General features: G+C 56.3%; 2 protein-coding genes across 2 annotated transcripts in view; both read left to right on the top strand.

Moving 5' to 3' along the window:
• The first annotated feature begins 1,478 nt into the window (after positions 1-1,478).
• On the top strand, positions 1,479-3,952 carry LOC117639870 (gustatory receptor for sugar taste 64f-like). Its single transcript, XM_034375816.1, has 9 exons — positions 1,479-1,664; positions 1,731-1,899; positions 1,967-2,155; positions 2,232-2,341; positions 2,420-2,590; positions 2,720-2,877; positions 3,274-3,439; positions 3,595-3,684; positions 3,769-3,952. The coding sequence occupies exons 1-9, from the start codon at positions 1,479-1,481 to the stop codon at positions 3,907-3,909; spliced, it is 1,380 nt and encodes a 459-aa protein (XP_034231707.1). The 3' UTR covers positions 3,910-3,952.
• A 345-nt stretch (positions 3,953-4,297) lies between these two features.
• Positions 4,298-19,354, top strand: part of LOC117639869 (protocadherin-like wing polarity protein stan) — an 82,782-nt gene continuing 67,725 nt past the window's right edge. The window contains exon 1 of the mRNA XM_034375815.1: positions 4,298-4,618. The gene's annotated coding sequence lies outside the window, so the exon portion shown is untranslated. The remainder of the gene's footprint in view (positions 4,619-19,354) is intronic.

The raw sequence follows: 19,354 nt of genomic DNA, 5'->3' as shown, positions 1-19,354 counted from the left end.
GCTGCCACGGCGCTGCCACGGCACTGCCAACCCTCTCTCCGTCCTTGTCGCAGCAGGACGTCGAGTGGCTCGATCGACGGAGACAGATGCAGTGACCCTGGCGTTGTCTCCCGGGGGGGCTCGGCTGGGGGAGGGCGGGGCGGGGCGGCGTGTGGGCGACCGCGGCGGCAGTGGCGGCGGGGACGCGCGGCGAGGCGGACGCCTCGGCAGGAATATGGAACATCTGGAACACATGGAACATGCAGAAGCTGCCTCCGTACAAGTCCTCGGTAAGCAGTGCGAATGCAAACATATTTCCAATGAAAAATAGTAGAAAAACATCCTCATCTTGGGTAAAAGTAGCATTGGGTCAGTACAGTAGAACGAGTTTCCTTCCCGCGGGTGCAGTGCTGGCACGTAGAATGGGTTGCCTACCCTGCTGGCGCAAGTAGTACGTAGAATGGGTTGCCTACCCTGCTGGCGCAAGTAGTACGTAGAATGGGTTGCCTACCCTGCTGGCGCAAGTAGTACGTAGAATGGGTTGCCTACCCTTCTGGCGCAAGTAGTACGTAGAATGGGTTGCCTATCCTGCTGGCGCAAGTAGTACGTAGAATGGGTTGCCTACCCTGCAGGCGCAGTGCTAGCACGTCGACTGAGTAGCCTACCCTGCTGGCGCAGTGCTAGCACGCAGAATGGGTTGCCTACCCCGCCGGCGCTTGACTGCGCGTAAAATGGGCTGCCTAGCGAGCGGGTGGAGTTCGTGGAGACCAGTCTGCCGAAAGAGAACGATGTTATTATTGCCTCCACCTGTGTAAATCTTCATCTCTAAAACGCCCCCTCTGGATTTTTGGCGAGAGAGGAACCGGGAGCTGAGTGAAGCGGGGCAATCATGGCCACGGAACCTCCGGCCAAGAGTGCGACTGATAAGACAAAAACGAAATTTTTGGTCGCAAATTTTGATCCGGAACGGTTGAGTCGATCATCCTTGCAGTGGGCAGTGATTGCACAGGGTGTATCAGCGAAGTCGATCGATCGATAAGTCGAGTGAGCAGCGAGAGTGGTTCGGGGGCACACACCTTCCTGGACTGTGAGTACACTGGCGATTGAGAGCACACAACGGGCCCAACGATCTGGAACTTTACTGCGAATATTTACTTTGCTTCCCTCCCGCGCGTGCGTGCCTGTTTGTTTTGTGTGTGTGTGTGGGGGGGGGGGCGTGCGTGCGAGGGTGTGATGCCGGTAAGGGCGCGACCTTGCACTGCCGTCCCACTATGCCGCACGACAGCAGACTGATTGCGAATAGTGTCGCTCTGTCTCTCTCGCACTAATGGGACGTGATGGGGGTGCTAGAGAGACAGAGCGACACTGCTGGAGTGGAGGGGTCGGTATTGACGGTAGCGCGGCGCTTCCCGGCCGACGCTCGTCCGGCCAATCGGCGTCTCGGTTAACGCCGCCTACGCCGCCAATGCTGGCAATGCTGACATGCACCCCGACAGGTGATGGCGGTGGCCCCGGCGACGCCCTCGCGACCTCTCCGACGGCCGTCCCTCGGCGGCGCTGGCGGCAAGCAGGGCGCCGTGTGGACCGTCACGTCGTCGGCGTCCTCGGCGTCCGGAAGCGTCCCCCACACCACGGGCACCAGCACCTTCCTGCGCGGACTGCGGCCCGCGGCCCTGCTGGCCGAGGTGGGTGTGGCTTCGAAACCCAGCGCGGCGGCGGCGGTTTTCGCAAAATAAAATGTCTCGCCGCAGGGCTTCGGGCTGCTCCCTGTGGCCAAGTCCTCGGACGACAACGAGGCGGTGTTCCGGTGGCGGTCGCTGCGCGTCGCCTACTCGCTGATCATCATCCTGGGCTCCTTCGGGGAGGCCGTGCTCTCGCTCATGCGCATGGCGGAGACGGGCGTCACGTTCTTCACTTCCGGTACGACAGCTTTACGCAGGCTTTTGAAATTACTTTTTTTTTCAACGGCTTGAAACGTCTTGTGCAGTGAACGTCATGTTCTACTCGACGTCCCTGGCCACCTCGCTGGTATTCCTGCGGATGAGTGTGTCCTGGAGGGACACTCTGGCCACGTGGTGCAAGCTGGAGCGCTTCATGACGTCCTACAACGGCGAGCCGTCGCGCCTCGTCGCGCAGATGAAGACCATGACCTTCGTGGTGCTCGTCCTGGCTCTTCGTAAGACAACGCCCAAATCTCAGTGACGCTCGTTGAAAGTTGTTTTCTAAATCCCGTTTCCAATTTATTCCCAAAGTTGAGCACGTGCTGTCCATCGTCAGCACGGTGTCGTACGTCTGGCCGTGCTTGGACCGCGGAGGCACCCCTCTGCTCATCGAGGCGTATTTTCTCACCAAGTATCAGAAAGTGCGCCACATTCTTCTTTGGCCGTTGCTGTGCCTGTTAACCGTCATTTTCTCTGCAACTTTTCGACCCCTTTTGCAGACGTTCACCACGTTCAGGTTCTCGTTCCCGCGTGCCATTTTCCTGTTCACGCTGCAAGTCATCACGACGTTCATCTGGAACTTCTCCGACCTCTTCATCATCCTCGTGTCCATGGGCATCGGCGCCTACTTCCGCCAGCTGAACCGGGCCATGGAGAGGAGCAAGGGCAAGGTGAGTCTACTTTCGAAGAATCGGAACTTAATTATCGATAATAATTTTGCGAATATCAGTTCGGAGTTGCCACCAAGCCATCGATAATCTTCCCTGGGTTGCTCTCCGGTACCCTGACTCCGATTCCAGATCAGGCACGAGGAGTTTTGGCGGCAGAAGAGGGAGGTGTACAACGCCTTGTCCATGCTCACCAGGATCACCAACGATTACGTCGGGCCCGTGGTCCTCATCTCCTACGCTTCCAACTTGTACTTCATTTGCCTGCAGCTGCTGGTGGTCACCAAAAGGTGCAGTGCTCTTCCGCTCTTCCGTTCTTTGGGAACGATAAATTAAATTGTTTTGGCTGCGCTGCCCTTTAGCCCAGCGGTTCCCAACCTTGGGGTCGCGAAAAAATTTGAGGGGTCACGGCGAGGTGGCTGGGGTTGCCTGGGGTCGCGGCTGGCGTTTCCCAGCTGGCGCACACGCCGAGCACTGGCGGGAACAACTTTGCTGCATTACTGCTCCCAAACTTAGGCAGATAATCGCACTCCGTAACAAAGGCATGCTAAAGGAAGGTCCAAAGACCGATTGCACGTTGAGGGAGGACGAAATACCGCCTCGGATCAGACGCAGTGGATGCTGAAAGTCGGTCCAAAACACGATTTTTGGGAACCGCTGCTTTAGCCTGCACTGGTTTCTCCCAGGCCGCCGCGCACCACGCACCTGCACGACGTCTACTTCTTCTACTCGCTCGTCTACCTGATCGGCCGGACCTGCGTGATGGCCCTGATCGCCGCCGACGTCTACCAGGAGAGCCAGAAGCCCCGGTCCACGCTGTTCTGCGTGCCCACGACCAGCTTCTGCCGCGAGGTGAACACAAAGCTGTTTGGGTTGGCGCGCTGTTTGGCTGTGCACGCCGTGCACGGGCAAACGACGCTCGCGTGTCGGGCTATCGATGGCACCGTCTATACCCCCGCCATCGCCTCGAGCGCGGAGTATCGCCACTGAATGGGAGTCCGTTGCAGGTGCAGCGCTTCCTCATGCAGGTCAACACGGACTCGATCGCGCTGTCCGGATGCAACTTCTTTTCCATCGACCGTTCTTTCATGCTCACGGTAAGACTTAACTGAACCTAGACAAAGTCTGTGGATTTCTGGTCTCCTCCATTTTTTTGGTTGTAACTATCTGTTGACGAGCAGGTGGCGGGCACCATCGTCACCTACATCGTGATCCTGGTGCAGTTCGAGAGCCCCACGAGCGTCGAGCAGGGCGCCACTGCTGGCACGAACGTCACCGTCTTGGCCTGTACGTGCAGCGACATCAAGAAATTCGACTGCTGACGGAAAAGATGCTTTTAAGATTTGTAAATAATATATTAGTCAAGCTGCAATAAAGTGTCGAATGGAAGCCCAGGTTTCGGAGCTGGACTAAGTTTTACAGTGGCGTGTTTTGTCAGTCTGCCGCCGATCGGTCGGCCCGGCCCGCAATCAGGTGGGTCGAAAAATAAGCGGAGCTAAACGACGCAGGCACGAGACTATGGTTCATTCATCCGATTTGACGGCTGTGTCAAATGCGCCGCGCCGCCCCCTCCCCGCCGGTCGCCGCGCCACGCGTCGCCCCCCCCCCCTCCCCGGCGCTGGAGGCGCGACGCCGCCGGTCGGAGCGCTTCCCTCTCCCTCGCCTCTCGCCGCGCCGCCTCGCCCGCCTCCCTCAGTCGCGCGCTGCCGTGCGAAGCGAAGGGACCTCCGCGCCGTGCCGTCCGCGCCGTGTCGCGTCCAGACGACCGTTCTCGCCGCGTCCGCCACAACAACCGCGTGGCACGTGCAAGTGACCGAGTGACAGTGTGCCTGCCGAGTGACAACAAACTTGTCATCCTCGTGCGTGCGTGCGTGTGTGTGTCTCAACCAGTGTGTGAGTGTGCCCGTGGAAGTGACGAGCGTTTCTCTCTCCGCCCGGCGTTCTCTCTCCGACACGAGGCTCTCGTGGATACCGGCCAGGATAACGCCGCCGAGCTGCTCAAAGTGGATTACTCTACATCGCTTCCTCGAGGTGAGACGACGCGGCGACGCGGCGGAACAGTGCCGTTGATTGCATCTGCCGCGCGGAATGTCCGTCGGCACCGGATTATCTTCCGGCAGCATCGGAAAGGGAGGACTTCAGTGACTAGACAAGCCATTATTTGTCGGAATCTTTGTGAGCGGCCCGGGCTGTCAGTGTGTGTGTGTGTATGTGTATGTGTGAGCGCGCGCGTGTGAGTGTGTGCGTCTTGCGCTTTAAAATCGTGGCTTGTAAAGTCGTTGGATAACGTTTCGGCGCCATTGTTTGAAAATACCCGAGTGAAGATCGCACAAGTAAGACACGCCTGAACCGTCTGCGGTGGAATAGCAAAAACTGTGTCCTTAAAAAAATTTTCTCTTTTCTTTTCGCGTTTAATGAAGATCCTCGGCTGTCGTATGGATGACAGCAGGTCCACCCTCTTCCCGCATTTTGCAATTTCCATCAGAGGATAGCGATGCGCGCGCACGCAGTTACCTACACTAACCACCCACCACACTGGAAACTCGTCGCTGTTGCAAGAAAGGTAATGAAGGTCCTGTGGAAGCCAGGCAGGCAGCGGGTTTCGCGAGGAGAGATTTTTTTTTTCTATTCTCCCTTGAGCCTTTTCGGGCTATCGGTTTAGCTGCGGCGTGGCTGTGTTTGGGGACCGACTCACACCGCGCGCGCCGCGTAGCCGCGTAGCCGCGTAGCCGCGTGCAACGGTGAAGCCGAGTGCGGTTTCGGCCGCCGGGGCCTTTAGGGCACACTGAGAGTCGTCTTCGTCACTCTGTCTCTCTCGCACTCATGGGGCGTCCCGTGGAGGTGCGAGAGAGACAGCACGACCCGGTCGAGGCGTCGAGGCGGCGACGTCGGGCGCGGTCCGCCTTTTCAAACGCCCCGCCGCGAAAACGGCGTAGCGCCACTGGAAAACGCCCCGACTTGGCCGCTTGTTGGCCCTGGCGGTCCCGGCGGCCCCGGCGGCCCTGCAACCGTTTCGGGCAACACACTATCCCGCTGCTGCGGCGTCGCCGGGCCGCCGGGCGTCGCAGTCCCTACAGTGGCGCGTCGCGATTCTTCCCCGCGACCGCCGCCTCGCCGGAAACGGGAGGATCCCGCGGAAATTTGATTTCCTTTCGCGGTCTTTTTCGAATCACTTTCTACCGCGCCGCCCGCCGGGACGACACCGCCGCCGGGACCGCCGCGCGCGCAGGAGCCTCTCCAGTGCCGTTTTTTTGTCGTCTGCCCGATGACTTTCCAGGACTTGGTTTTCGTCCGTTTTGGCGGGAAATGCCCTCGTCGTCGTCGGCGCCGTCCGCGCGCGCCACCCCGGCCAAGCTCTTTGTTTGGAGCAACGCCCAGATGAGCATCTCCAAAATCGCGCTCTATTTCGCGCCCGTCTTCGCCTGGGCTTCTGTGTGTGAGTGTGTACGTGTGCGTGTGTGTCTGTGTGACTGCGCGTGTGAGTGTGTGTGTGTGTACCGCCGTCGGCCAGCGAGACGCGGCGTTGCGGCGTGTGCCTTGAGCGTGAATCCGGCCGACCACCCCTCCCCTCCCCCCCCTCCCCTCCCCTCCCCTCCCCTCCCCTACTTCGCTTGGCCGGCTCCTTTGACTAGGTCCCACCTACTGCTGCCGCCGCTGCACTGCTCTGCTCCCAGGTCCGTCCAAAGCAGTCCGGCACCTGTTTCTTCATCTCGTCGCAGCACTGTAGGGGAGCCCGTGTGCAAACAATAGCGGAAATTGCCGAAAATTTGAATTTGTCCGTTTGTCTGTCTGTGTGTCTGTGTGTCTGTGTGTCTGTCTGTCGGTCTGTCTGTCTGCGTGTGTGAGTGTGTCTGTGCGCCTCGTCGGTTCGTCTCGACGGCCAGCGACAGTCGCTCTGTCTCTGTGGCACCCATACGGAACGCCTCACGAGTGCGAGAGAGACAGAGCGACGAGAACGACTCTCGGAACCAGTCCGCAGTCCGCCTGATGATGACGTTGACGCGGTGCGGTACGGCCGAGGCGAGGCGTTGCCGTGGCAGTGGCGTGGCAGTGGCGTGGCAGGCGGTGCGGTACCGCGGTACGGTACGGTGGTGTTATAAACTAGCGGCCATCACGGAGACACGCGGTGCCGCGTTGATGTGACTGCAGCGGCGCCCGAGGCGTGATGCCCGCGGCGTGATCGCGGGGAAAGGCGTCAAAGCACGCATCGCGCGTCGCCCTGGGTCATTCGGGCCGTCCGCGCTCATCAACCTCGCCGACGTCGTCGCTAAGGAGGCGGGCACGCACAGTGGGCCAGACCGGTGGAGGCGGTCAAAATCCCGGACGCGTTTTGAGCTCCAGAGTCGCTAAGGGACGCGAACCGAACGTGTGATCCCACCAATGGATTCCTCGTTCGGAGGGCAATCCATTGGTGGGGTCACACGTTCGGTTCGAGTCCTGCTTAGCGACTCTGGAGCTCAAAACGCGTCTAGAGTTTTGGCGTCTGTGCGCCGCCGGCGGCGGCGTCCTTCCCGTAGCAGGCAGCAGTGGCGAGGCGGCGAGAGGCGCGTCGGGGAAGTCGACGACGCCTCCCCGCCGGAACGACGCCGACCTGCCGGCAGCCCGGCTGGCAACCCGGCCGGCGGCGCGACCTGCCTGCCGGAGTCTACCGGAGCCAAAGCCGGAGAGCCAACTTCCGGCGGACGTCAACCGGAGCAGTGAGCAGCGCGGGGCAGCGCGGGGCAGCGCGGGGCAGCGCGGGGCAGCGCGGGGCAGCCACCGGCCGCTTAGAGGGGGCGGCGGCCGGCCCGGCCCGGCCGCCCGCAAGGTGTATACGCGAGTCATGCGTGGCTGGGGAGGGGGAGGGGGAGGGGAGGGGCGAAGCCGCGCGTTGCCGTGGGAGCACTGGGAGCACACACCGCCGAAAGGGGTGGTGGGGGTGACACACACACACACACACACACACACACACACACACACACACACACACACACACACGCGCGCGCGCGCGCCAGCTGTTCCAATCTTCTCCTTCTCGGTGTGCCCGGTGCGCCTCGCGGAATGTTTTGTCATTTTCCGGCCTATTCCGTGCGAAATGTGCCGCGTGCATGACGTCCTGTTGCAGTCTGTGGTGCCGTTGCGCCGTCTGCCTGGCCTGCCTGCCTGTCTGCCTGTCTGTCTGCCTGTCTGTCCGTCTGTTCGTCCGGTAATTGCGGGCCCCTGATTGGGACGCACCGTTGTCTCGATGTCGCCTTGGCTTCGCCTTGGCAGTGCTCCGCCGTCCCTCATTTCCTTCGTCGATCGCACTGCACCGTTCACAACAACAACACCGTTTCTGGGTCGGCCCCTTTTGACGCCGCCCCCGTTTTGTTTATTAATTCAATCAATCAGGAGAGAAGAAGACCCTAATGACGAGCCTTGGCGCGCGCGCCATCCATTTACTTGCCGACTTTTTAATTTTGGGAACCGCCATGACTCCGCGCAAAGCGAGGCTCTGCCTGCCCGTCTGCCTGTCTGTCTGTCGACTAGACGCCCGATTTCCGGCCCTCTTCTCACCCCTTTCTCCCGGCCTGGATCCTCCTCTCCCATTTGAGGTCAATTGATTTGCAATTGTAGACTTCTTTATTTATTTTTTATCATTTCTTCTGTTTCATTTGTACCTACGCCCTGTTTCCCGCGCGCGCTCCGGGTTCGAATCCCAGTAGCCACGCACTTTTTTTTCCAATGTAGTGCCTGACCGCACCGGGACGCGCTGCGGTCGGGCGTGGCGCGGGGTCACTCCTGGGCACTCTCCGTATTGGAAATGGGAGCTAGTTTTCAGTTGCGCGAGGATTAATTATAATTACCTGCTTTAATGAGACGAGCAGCCAGTCAGGCCGTGTCAGAATGCAGACCCTCATATTTCACCTCTCCAAGTGCCTCGTCTCTTTATTTTGGTCCGCCCTGCTCGATACGTCAGAGGAGTCTGTTCTATCTGTCTGTCTGTCTGTCTGTCTGTCTGTCTGTCTGTTCGTCTGTCCGTTGGTCCGTCTCTCTGCCCCACATACGCATTCGTTTGATCGACAAGCTGTCGGGGATTGGCCATGCCGCGGCGTGTCTGCCAAACGGGCGCGGCGCGCACAGTTTTGACAAATCATGATCGACCCCTCCTTCGATCTATCGATCCATCGACGGCGCCGTGATTCGCCGCGGAGCTCATCAGGCGACTGCAGATGCCGCTCTCCCCCATCTGTCACGTCACCATCTAGGTCTGGGCAGGAGGCTGCGAGGCGGGGGCCGCACGGTGGGCCAGAAGACCGAGGCGGACAATACTCTAGACGCGTTTTGAGCTCCAGAGTCACTAAACAGGACTCGAACCGAACGTGTGACCCCACCAATGGATTCCTCGTTCGAAGAGCAGTCCATTGGTGGGGTCACACGTTCGGTTCGAGTCCCGTTTAGAGACTCTGGAGCTCAAAACGCGTCCACCGGTCTTCTGGCCCACTGTGGGCCGTACCGGGCCGCACTGAACGTGATGAGAGCGGGATTACTTTTATCCGCCCGCAGTCGCTATGGCTGTGGCGCTCGTTTTGATTTTTTGAGGGTTTTCCTCGTAAGCCTCGCCTTCCCTCTCTCTCTTACCGGCAGTTTTTTCCTTGTTTAGTTAGTGGAGTAGTGTCGCGGGTATTTTTTTGTTGCTGTTGGATCTCTTTTCCGAGTAGCGCCGGGGGAGGCGCGTTGGGGGAATGGGAGGGAAATCCGGTGGCGTATTAGAAGGAGGATTCGTCTTTATCAAGAAAATAGTTCTGGTGACGCAACGCGAGTTTTTACCGCAAATGACTCCATTTTGAAACTTTCTACGCAACTTTGACGAGGAAACCTTTATTATCACCAGTCATTTTTAATACGCGAATGAGTTGTGCGTCGAATTTAAAATAATCGAGTTTGGCGGGCGGCGGCAATTTTTTTTTAAAAAGCGTTGTTTTTGTTGGAAACTCGTCGCGGCTTGTTGGTGACGCGCCCCGCCCCCAAATGAATGAGCGAGGCTCGTCGCGCTGTCCCTCTCGCACCCTCACGGGACGCCCCACGAGTGCGAGAGAGACAGACAGACTGGCCGCGGGAAAACGGGGGCCGGCGCTCCCTTTGTGGCGTCAGGCCGGATGAAAACAAAAGCCGTCAACGCGTGCGACATGACGCGTCGCACTTTCTTTTCGGCATTGTAATAATTAAAGTTCTGGATAAACGTTTGTCTTTATCTTTATTGTGCATTGTAAAATTATTTTTTTTTAAACCGTCCAAGCGTAGTAACGCGTCTTTCACAATTTCATTGTTTTACGGGGTGTCTGGTAGTCTTCCGATTCAAAACATTGGGTTCATGGTATTTCTCAAGGGAAAACAACAAATTTATACACCAAAATTTACCAACAATTTGAAGTTTACTGTAATTCATCAAAATAAATCGAAATTCTTCTCAAAATTCAGTAGTTTTGCCCGAAATTCATCGAAATTCTACTGAAATTCACTTGATTTGTACATCGAAATTCACAATGATTTCCTCTTAAAATTCCAAGTCTTTTTTTTGCTCAAAACAACTTTAGTCGTTTTGGTGGCGCTCTAAATTTTCGTCCGGGTCCCTTTCGATTTCAACCGGCGGCTGTGATGATTTGGATTTGAATATGCGCGCGCTCTGCTTTCGCTCTGCTTGAGAAGCCTCTCGCTGCCGTGCCGTGCCGCTGGCCAGACGGACACGACGCCAGTCGGTCACCGTCTCACGTCCCGATAGCTCGCCATCCATCCTCCGGGGTGAAATGAAATGAAATGTCGCCAACACCGAGCATTAATCAGGGCAGCGTCGTGCTGCGGTCAACAACAACAACAACAACAACAACAACAACAACAACAACAACAATGAATGAGCAGTGACCTCCCCCGATCACATTGAGTCCTGATGCCATTGGTCGCTCTGTCTCTCTCGCACTCGTGGGGCGTCCCGCAAGGGCCGCAAGGGTGCGAGAGAGACAGACGGCCGGACTGTTTGGATTGGCGAGTGCCGCCACCGTGACAACGGAGACAAGAAAAGCGCGCTCGGCCCGCTCCGCCCCCGCGCTCTGTCCGCTCTGTAGTCGACGCCGTCGTCCTGGCGATGAAGGCTTTCACCCGCAAGCTCTGCCGGGGGTTAATCCCAGCGCCTTTGTCGCTCCGCGCCTACAACAACAAACTCAAAATTGAACCCACGACGCTAATCTACGCTGATTGTATTGGTCTCGATGTAATAAAGTAGAAGCTGCAGAGTTAGATTCCCCTTGTATGCGGTTTGCCGCGCTTTTACAAGCCCTGGCCTAACCACAATGACATCATCTCCGACGAATCGGGCTGGATTCGTCTGCTCGGCTTCCACCCGCGTTTGGGTCTCCTCTCCTCCTCGCCGGGGCTTTGACGACGGGCTTTGGAACCCCTCGCGCGCCGATTGGTCGGGATTTCGACAGGCGGACGTTTTGACCGATTCATTAGCGCGGTGTTGCCGGGAAGAGAGAGAGAGAAGGGGGGAGGGGATGGGGGAAACTCACGAATTGCTGTGATTTGCGGGGCCATCCTGTATTGCAAGGAAGCGGCCAATTTATGGGGACCGACTCGCGGTGTGCCGCGCAGCATTGCGCTGATAAAACTGAGAAGCTGGGCGAGATTTTAATTGCCTAGTCCCCCCACCTCTCTCTCTCTCTCTCTTTCTCTCTCTCTCTCTCTCTCTCTCTCTCTCTCTCTCTCTCTCTCTCTTCTCTCTCTGCTCTCAGCTTCTTTTCATCACATTGCGCCTTTCACCCAGTCGGACGCTTTGCCGCTGGACCCGCGGTGAGAGAGAGAGAGAGAGAGAAGAGGAGAGAGAGAGAGAGAGAGAGAGAGAGCGGATCTTCTCGGCGGGAGCTTTGAATGCGCGGCCAGGGCTTTTCGGCTCCATCGGCGTTCGTTCCCACAGGCTGTCGTCGCGCGGTGCCGCGGTGCACAGCACGCTGGTGCACGATGGTGGTGATTATGATGACGGAGGCGATCCGCCCGGATCGGCACAGGACACCGGCTGACCACCGCGTCACGCCCTGTTCATTAAGCCAAGGACCGAGGAGGCTCCTCTTTTTGTAGTCGGGATGAGCCAATGGGAGAAAGGAAGAGAAAGAGGGAGGTTTGCTTAGGGCGCTGCTATGCGCCGCTCGCCTGCCTGCCGAGGGGTTTGTTTTGTCCCGCAGTGTACCCGAGGCCGCGCACCCCCGGACACTTTCCAAACGCACTGTACTCGCTGCTCTGCTTTGCGCTACCGGCGGTGGCGAACGCGCCCAGCGAACTCTGCGAGGTTCATTGCCTTTCGGGCTGGTAACATTGCGATTAAGATTCAGGACGGCGCGATTATTATTTCGCTCGTTGAAATATTTTTTTTTCCAGTCTTCTTGTTTTTTTTTCGCGGGGAGGAATATTTTAGCGAGGGCCTGAGAAAGAATTAATTGGCGCTTGTCTGCGCGGCCGGGAGGCAGAGGCTTTGGCTGCCTTAGCGCGGTGACTGCGTCGGTACTTGCAGTGTACTTTCGGAGGGGAGTGTACCTCACGTGCTCCGCTGCGTTTCTGGAGCTGAGTGGAAAAGCGGGCTTGCGTGTCGAGTGGAGGCGCGTCTTATGGTTTGGGGAACGGCCTCGGTGTCGTCGTCGTCGCGCCATAGAGCGCCGCGAGGGTTGTTGTCAAACTGGCGTGGCGTGGCGTGGCGAGGCCGAGGGGTTGGTGTGCGTGCAGCGGGGTGCCCGGGCTAGGCCCCACGCTTTTAGGGGGACGTCTTCACTTCTTGGTCGGGTTTCGGGGCGTTTTATCATTTCCGGAGATTACAGCCTACACACGATTGCAACAAAAAAACTTGAAAAAAAAAAAAACTTAAAAAAGAAAAACTTGGAAAAACCTTGAAATAAAACCTTCAACTAAAAAAAAAAGTAAAAAAAAACAACATGAACTAGGGAAGAACCCCGAAAAAAAAACCCGGTGAGCGCTCCCAAAAAGCACCCCTCATTTTTATTCCAGTAATTTTTTTCATTCTCAATCCCTTTCTCGTTGTCATTCTCAGTTTCATTTTCGTTTTCAAAATCGGGCAGAGGTTGGCAGCGCGGTCGCGGCGCCTCCATGGGAAACGACACGACCGCCCCGCCGCTGCCCGACGGCTGCCCGATGGCCACGCATGCCTCAGCGCGCTGCGGCGCCGCCAACCTAACCTCCCCCGATGATTCACGTGCACGCTTCAGTGCCGACCCCACCCTCCCTACGCCCCCGCCCCCTCACTCTGGTGGTAATCGCGTCCGACGGGGATCGATCAGAGTGTCACTGCACTGTCTCCTGTGTCACACACACACACACACACACACACACACACACACACACACACACACACACTTGTTCCCCGTTTGGCCGCGAGGTGGCGCTGTCTCACTTAGCCATGTGGTCGAAGGCCGCCGCGGCGCTCCAGGCATTGTCTTGCGGACGGGGCAAAATGCGTCAAGTGTTGCAGCGTCATTAACTGCGAGGGCGTAGCTTCTTCTTCTCCTCCATCTTCACATGGGGTCAGTGTGATTGGGCTTCGCCTTTCTCGTCCTGCTTCCATTGTGTCATCGGCAGGTCCAGCACCGTGATGGCCGTCCGAGAGAGGGAGAGGGAGAGAGAGAGAGAGAGAGAGAGAGAGAGAGAGAGAGAGAGAGAGAGAGAGAGAGAGAGAGAGAGAGAGAGAGAGAGAGAGGCCGCGCGTGGTCACGCTGGGCGTCGAAGACGGATTCGGATGAGGCGGGTTGCGTCACTGCTAGAGGCTCCGGTAAGGACGCGTTTGATGGCAGTGCGGACTGCGTAAAGGTGAATGTCCGGTAGGTGTGGAAACAAGAAAAAAAATCCAGCGAGTACAAGCTGCAAGAAAAACCAATCGTTGAGAAATACCAGTAAGAACCAACCTTTACTTTATTTGGTGTTTTTTTTTTCAAAGTTTTGTTGCTGTTAGAAGGGTCGTTCGTTGTGAAGGACCCTAGGTCCTGGGGATGACGACTGGGAGTCCCTTTCCCTTCCGCGTTGGTCCGCGTTGCCCAACGCCGTGGGTACCGAGGTGGGTACCGAGGTGGGTACCTTCCCCGATGCTTTTTCTGAGGTCAGTTGAACGCTCCGGTGACCTCAGACCTCGGACCTCGGCCGGCCGGCCGACAGGGAAGGGTCCTACACTGCTAATTGGTGGGGCCATTACGGACAAAGGGCGTCTGGGAATGAAATAGGACGATAAGCAACGGCCGCCAGTCCGGTAATTTGATTTTTTCTAAACGGTTTGGACGAGTGTCGAACGCTTGCTTGCCTAGCGGCGTGTGAATGTGTACGGTGATTTTCCCGGAAAGGACGCAAGGTTGTCCACGCTCATAGTGATTCCGAACAGTGCGTCGTGGCTGTCTCTCTCGCACGGCCCTTCGGGACGCGAGTGCGAGGGACGCGCGGCGTAATGGCTCGAGGCGCACCAGTTTCCCTGCGACCTTAGCCGACGCACGACGCCGACGAGCCGCAATTCGCTTAGTTTAACAAGAAGGATGAGAGAGTTGGCTGCGAGAGGGCGTCGTCGCGAACGGCCTCGGCAGCCTCGGCCGGGAGTTGAACCCGCGAGCGCTTTACTGCCGCATGTGTGGCCCCAAACGGCGAGGCGGAGCGGTGCAGCGGTGCAGCCACCGCGAGGCTCCGAGCAGTTAGGCTAGTTATCCAGCCGGTGCATATTATACTGCTGCAGCGCTGCAGCGCCGCAGCGCGTAGAGTTGCCGCGGAATCAGAGCTTATATATCGCGCTCGCTCGGGTTCGGGTGCACGGGGTCGCCGGTTTTACGGTACCTGTAACTTGCGGAAAAAAAATCATAATCATTATTTAATAAATTGAGTTTTTTTAGAGGTTAGACAATCACTTTATTAGGTCCTTATTTTGCAGAAAGTTTGAGAATAGACCTTTTCGGTCGTCACCGGGTGAGGAACAAAAGTTATCGAAAAGCCAAGAACCAGTAGGTACGGTCCTAGTGGTTCCTGGATATTTGATTACTTTTGTTCTTCACGCGGCTACGACTGAAAGGATCTATTTCATTTTCACATTCGCTGAAAAAACGAATTTTGCAAGCTAGATCAGTGGTTCTCAACCTTAGGGTCGCGAAAAAATTTTAAGGGGTCGCGGCGAGGTAGCTGGGGTCGTGTTTTGGGCCGATTTTAAGCAGCCACTGCGTCTGATCCGAGGCGGGCATTTTGCTCCCTCAACGGGCAATTGGTCTTTGGACCTTCCTTTAGCATGCCTTTGTTACGGAGTGCGATTATCAGTCTTAGTTTGGGAGCAGTATTGTCTCAAAGTTGGCCAAAACGCTCAGAAATGTCTTTAAAAAATCATGTTTTGGGTCGATTTTAAGCAGCCACTGCGTCTGATCCGAGGCGGGCATTTTGCTCCCTCAACGGGCAATTGGTCTTTGGACCTTCCTTTAGCATGCCTCTGTTACGGAATGCGATTATCAGTCTTAGTTTGGGAGCAGTATTGTCTCAAAGTTGGCCAAAACGCTCAGAAATGTCTTTAAAAAATCATGTTTTGGGTCGATTTTAAGCAGCCACTGCGTCTGATCCGAGGCGGGCATTTTGCTCCCTCAACGGGCAATTGGTCTTTGGACCTTCCTTTAGCATGCCTCTGTTACGGAATGCGATTATCAGTCTTAGTTTGGGAGCAGTATTGTCTCAAAGTTGGCCAAAACGCTCAGAAATGTCTTTAAAAAATCATGTTTTGGGTCGATTTTAAGCAGCCACTGCGTCTGATCCAAGGCGGGCATTTTGCTCCCTCAACGGGCAATTGGTCTTTGGACCTTCTTTTAGCATGCCTTTGTTACGGAGTGTGATTATCAGTCTTAGTTTGGGAGCAGTATTGTCTCAAAGTTGGCCGAAACGCTCAGAAATGTCTTTGAAAAATCGTTGTGCCTGTTTTGGTCAACTTTGAGACAATACTGCTCCCAAACTAAGACTGATAATCGCATTCCGTAACAGAGGCATGCTAAAGGAAGGTCCAAGGAACAATTGCCCGTTGAGGGAGCAAAATGCCCGCCTTGAATCAGACGCAGTGGCTGCTTAAAATCGACCCAAAACATGATTTTTTTAAAGACATTTCTGAGCGTTTTGGCCAACTTTGAGACAATACTGCTCCCAAACTAAGACTGATAATCGCACTCCGTAACAAAGGCATGCTAAAGGAAGGTCCAAAGACCAATTGCCCGTTGAGGGAGCAAAATGCCCGCCTTGGATCAGACGCAGTGGCTGCTTAAAATCGACCCAAAACATGATTTTTTAAAGACATTTCTGAGCGTTTTGGCCAACTTTGAGACAATACTGCTCCCAAACTAAGACTGATAATCGCATTCCGTAACAGAGGCATGCTAAAGGAAGGTCCAAAGACCAATTGCCCGTTGAGGGAGCAAAATGCCCGCCTTGGATCAGACGCAGTGGCTGCTTAAAATCGACCCAAAACATGATTTTTTAAAGACATTTCTGAGCGTTTTGGCCAACTTTGAGACAATACTGCTCCCAAACTAAGACTGATAATCGCACTCCGTAACAGAGGCATGCTAAAGGAAGGTCCAAAGACCAATTGCCCGTTGAGGGAGCAAAATGCCCGCCTCGGATCAGACGCAGTGGCATGCTAAAGGAGGGGTCCCGTGGGGTCGCGAAACTTTTCCTGGGGGTCGCGGAAATTTTTGGCTACAAATTTGGGGTCGCGAGCCGAGAAAGGTTGAGAACCGCTGAGCTAGATTAAACACAAATGCACCGTGTAGGCTCAGAAGAGGGCTCTCGTCGCCCGCTGTGTCTTGAAGTTGGGAAACACCTGACAGGTTTGAGTTAGAGATGGCTAGAAAAGGAAATGCTGGTATTTTGGACCACCCACCGGGGCTGACTTGGGAACCTCTTTTTTTCCCTCCCAGGTCATTTTTATGAACAGCCGTGCCTTCTTACCCTCTTTGCAATAGCAGCCGCGGCTGTTAAGAAGGTGGAGGAGGCAACGCCCCGTGCTCGTTGAGGCGAATCCTTGCCTCTCTCTCTCTCTCTCTCTCTCTCTCTCTCTCTCTGAGTTCCCTGGCCGGCTCCCCGTGAAGCAGGTGAGCCACTGCGACTGTGAGAGAGATAGGCATCCGTTTACACGAGCTGCCTGTCAGTGTGTGTGTGTGGTGGTTCGGACAAGTTCAAGGTGGCCGTGCCTCCTCCTTGCATGCGGGTCGCGAGTACAGTGGGTTGAGGTGCGGTGCGGACAAGCGGGGTCGCCGTGCGGCGGAGTATACTGCTGCCAGCGTGCGGAGCCTCACTTTAAAATTCCCTGCGCTCGCTTTGCAAAAAAATCCAAACTGGAAAAATAACCAAAATAAAAATTAGAAAACGTCTTTTTTTTTTCTTTGGAGGAGGGGAGTCGATAAATATTGGTTCAAACATTGGCGCGGCAAAAACCAAAATTATTGTCAGGATCTACGAAACATCTGGAAAACGTTTGCGGCCCGAAAAGGAAGAAAAACTGGAGTTGAAAGTGAAACTGTTGGCACCCCTGTGCCACGCGGCGCGTGCTTTGAATGGCTAATCGCGCTGATGCGCACTAATGCGCGTGGCGTGGCGTGGCGTGGCCTGGCCTGGCGGTGACGTGCCGGCCGGCGAGGCAAAGGCAAGGCAAAGGCAAAGGCACCGCCAGCCAGGGTCGACGCGCCGCCGCGCCGCCGCCCGGCGATGTCGTCGGAGAAACCAGGCCTGCCAACCTGTTGCAGCACGCGCAGTGAAACCGTGGGAGATGACGCGCGGGTTGCCTAGCCTGCACGCGGCACGCGCCGCGGATGCGCGGGATGAGAAATTGATACCGAGTGAGAGGGGAGGGGGAGGACGCCAGGTTGGCGAGCCGGCTCGCCCTTGCACGGCCGTCCCTTGCACGCTCTTCGCGCGACTGGACGACTTGTGTGTGGCGCCTTGGTCCTTCAAGGAGCCAGACGCGCTTTTAGGCTTGTTCGCCACCACCGTCCGTTGCCGCATTTTAAAACGGATCATTTTTAACTTATATATTTTTGCCAACCAATTTTTTTGCTAACCCTCAATTTTTTTTGTACTGTTGATTTTCTATGTATTTTCTATGGGCGTCGCACCGACTCTCGTTTCTCTCTCTCTGTGAGTATGACTGCAATTCTCTTGTCGGACAGTCTAACATGCTACTTAGGATGCTGTGCCTATCCCTTCAGAGATATGCTCATGGTGCGTGCGCACAGGCGCAAACACACACACACACACACACACACACACACACACACACACACACACACACGCGCGCGCGCGCATACACACACACACACACACACACACACACACGGAGCGCGGCAACCAGAGCGATACGAGCTTATTCATGAGTGAGTGTGTGGTGGTGGCGGCACTGCCGCGCTTTCTTCTTAACGGAGTCCGTTTAATTCCCCGCCAAGTAAATGAAAGAATCGCAGCGTGTAAAGGCCGGCAAAAAGCAAGGCAAATGCTACAAATTTACGACGATTTCGAGTTTTTGAAGCGCGCCGTCTCTTCTAGGTCGATCGAATACTGTATCCTTAAATGTTGAGGCGACGAAGTTGACGTTGTTGTGATTTGTACCTCTGCGTCGACTGTCACCAAAATCGGATTTTTTCTTCACTGAACATTTTTTTCTACCATTGCGCTGCGGGGGCGTATGGCGAGGCGGGGAGGGGAGGGGCGGGCAGGGCAGGATACCGTGTGCATACTGACCCGATAAGGCACTCAAGCATCCCTCGGCTTCGCTCACCGCAGCCACTGAGCGGTCATCAAACCGTCACACACACACACACACACACACACACACACACACACACACACACACACACACACACACGACACGCTCTCGCAAACGAAAAGGGACACCAGAACGCCCAATTTCCCCCGAATGACCGCGGAGCCGCATGCCGACTGACGCGCGTCGCACTGGAGTACTTACCTGTCGGTTGTTGTTAGCGGGCCAAATAACCCCTCACTTTACGTTTCGTCAAGAAAGTGGACGCGACACTGAAGCGAAGTGAGTAATGTGTGTGTGTGTGTGTGTGTGTGTGTGTGTGTGTGTGTGTGTGTGTGTGTGTGTGTGTGTGTGTGCGCGCGTGCGTGTGTGCAGCGCTCGAAGACTGGAGAGACTTTGGATGCATTGGCGCTCGATCTCAAACTTAAGCGTGCGCACACACACACACACACACACACACACACACACACACACACACACACACACACACGCGCGACGCGTGGCGTCCTAATTGCTGCCCTGTCGGGAGTGCCGGAAGGCGTGCGCAGCAGCCCTGGCCTGCGCGGCCTGCGCGACTGGCGCGAGGACAGCGAAAATGATAAAAATAGCGCGCTGCGCCGTGCTGCGCGGCCAAGGCTCGCTGTCCCGTCCGCCCGCCCTGCCGCCGTGTTGCCGCGCCGCTGGAAGGGTAATCTAATAAGGACTAGTCCGCCGGGTTCGGTGCCGCGGGCCGCGGTGTCACAAACCGCCTTTCTCCGCGACGCTCCGCGACCACACCCGAACTATCAAAGAGTTTTTCCCGCCGGCGGACGGTCGCGAACCGCGAACCCCAAACGCGCTCGGTGGCCGACGACGCGTTGGCGCCGCGGCCAGCCGGCCTTATGCAAATCACGGGCCCTGCATGAATCAGTGAAAGTGCAGGGGCATAAACTAGCTGGCTCGGCCGCCAGCGTCGGGGTGTGGTTTTATTTTATTTTTTTCTGCCCGGTAGAGGCGTT

This window comes from Thrips palmi, unplaced genomic scaffold (assembly GCF_012932325.1).
Source record: "Thrips palmi isolate BJ-2018 unplaced genomic scaffold, TpBJ-2018v1 HiC_scaffold_12, whole genome shotgun sequence".
Classification (NCBI taxonomy): domain Eukaryota; kingdom Metazoa; phylum Arthropoda; class Insecta; order Thysanoptera; family Thripidae; genus Thrips; species Thrips palmi.
The sequence above is the reverse complement of the archived record's forward strand: the minus strand, read 5'-3'. Positions and strand labels throughout refer to the sequence as shown.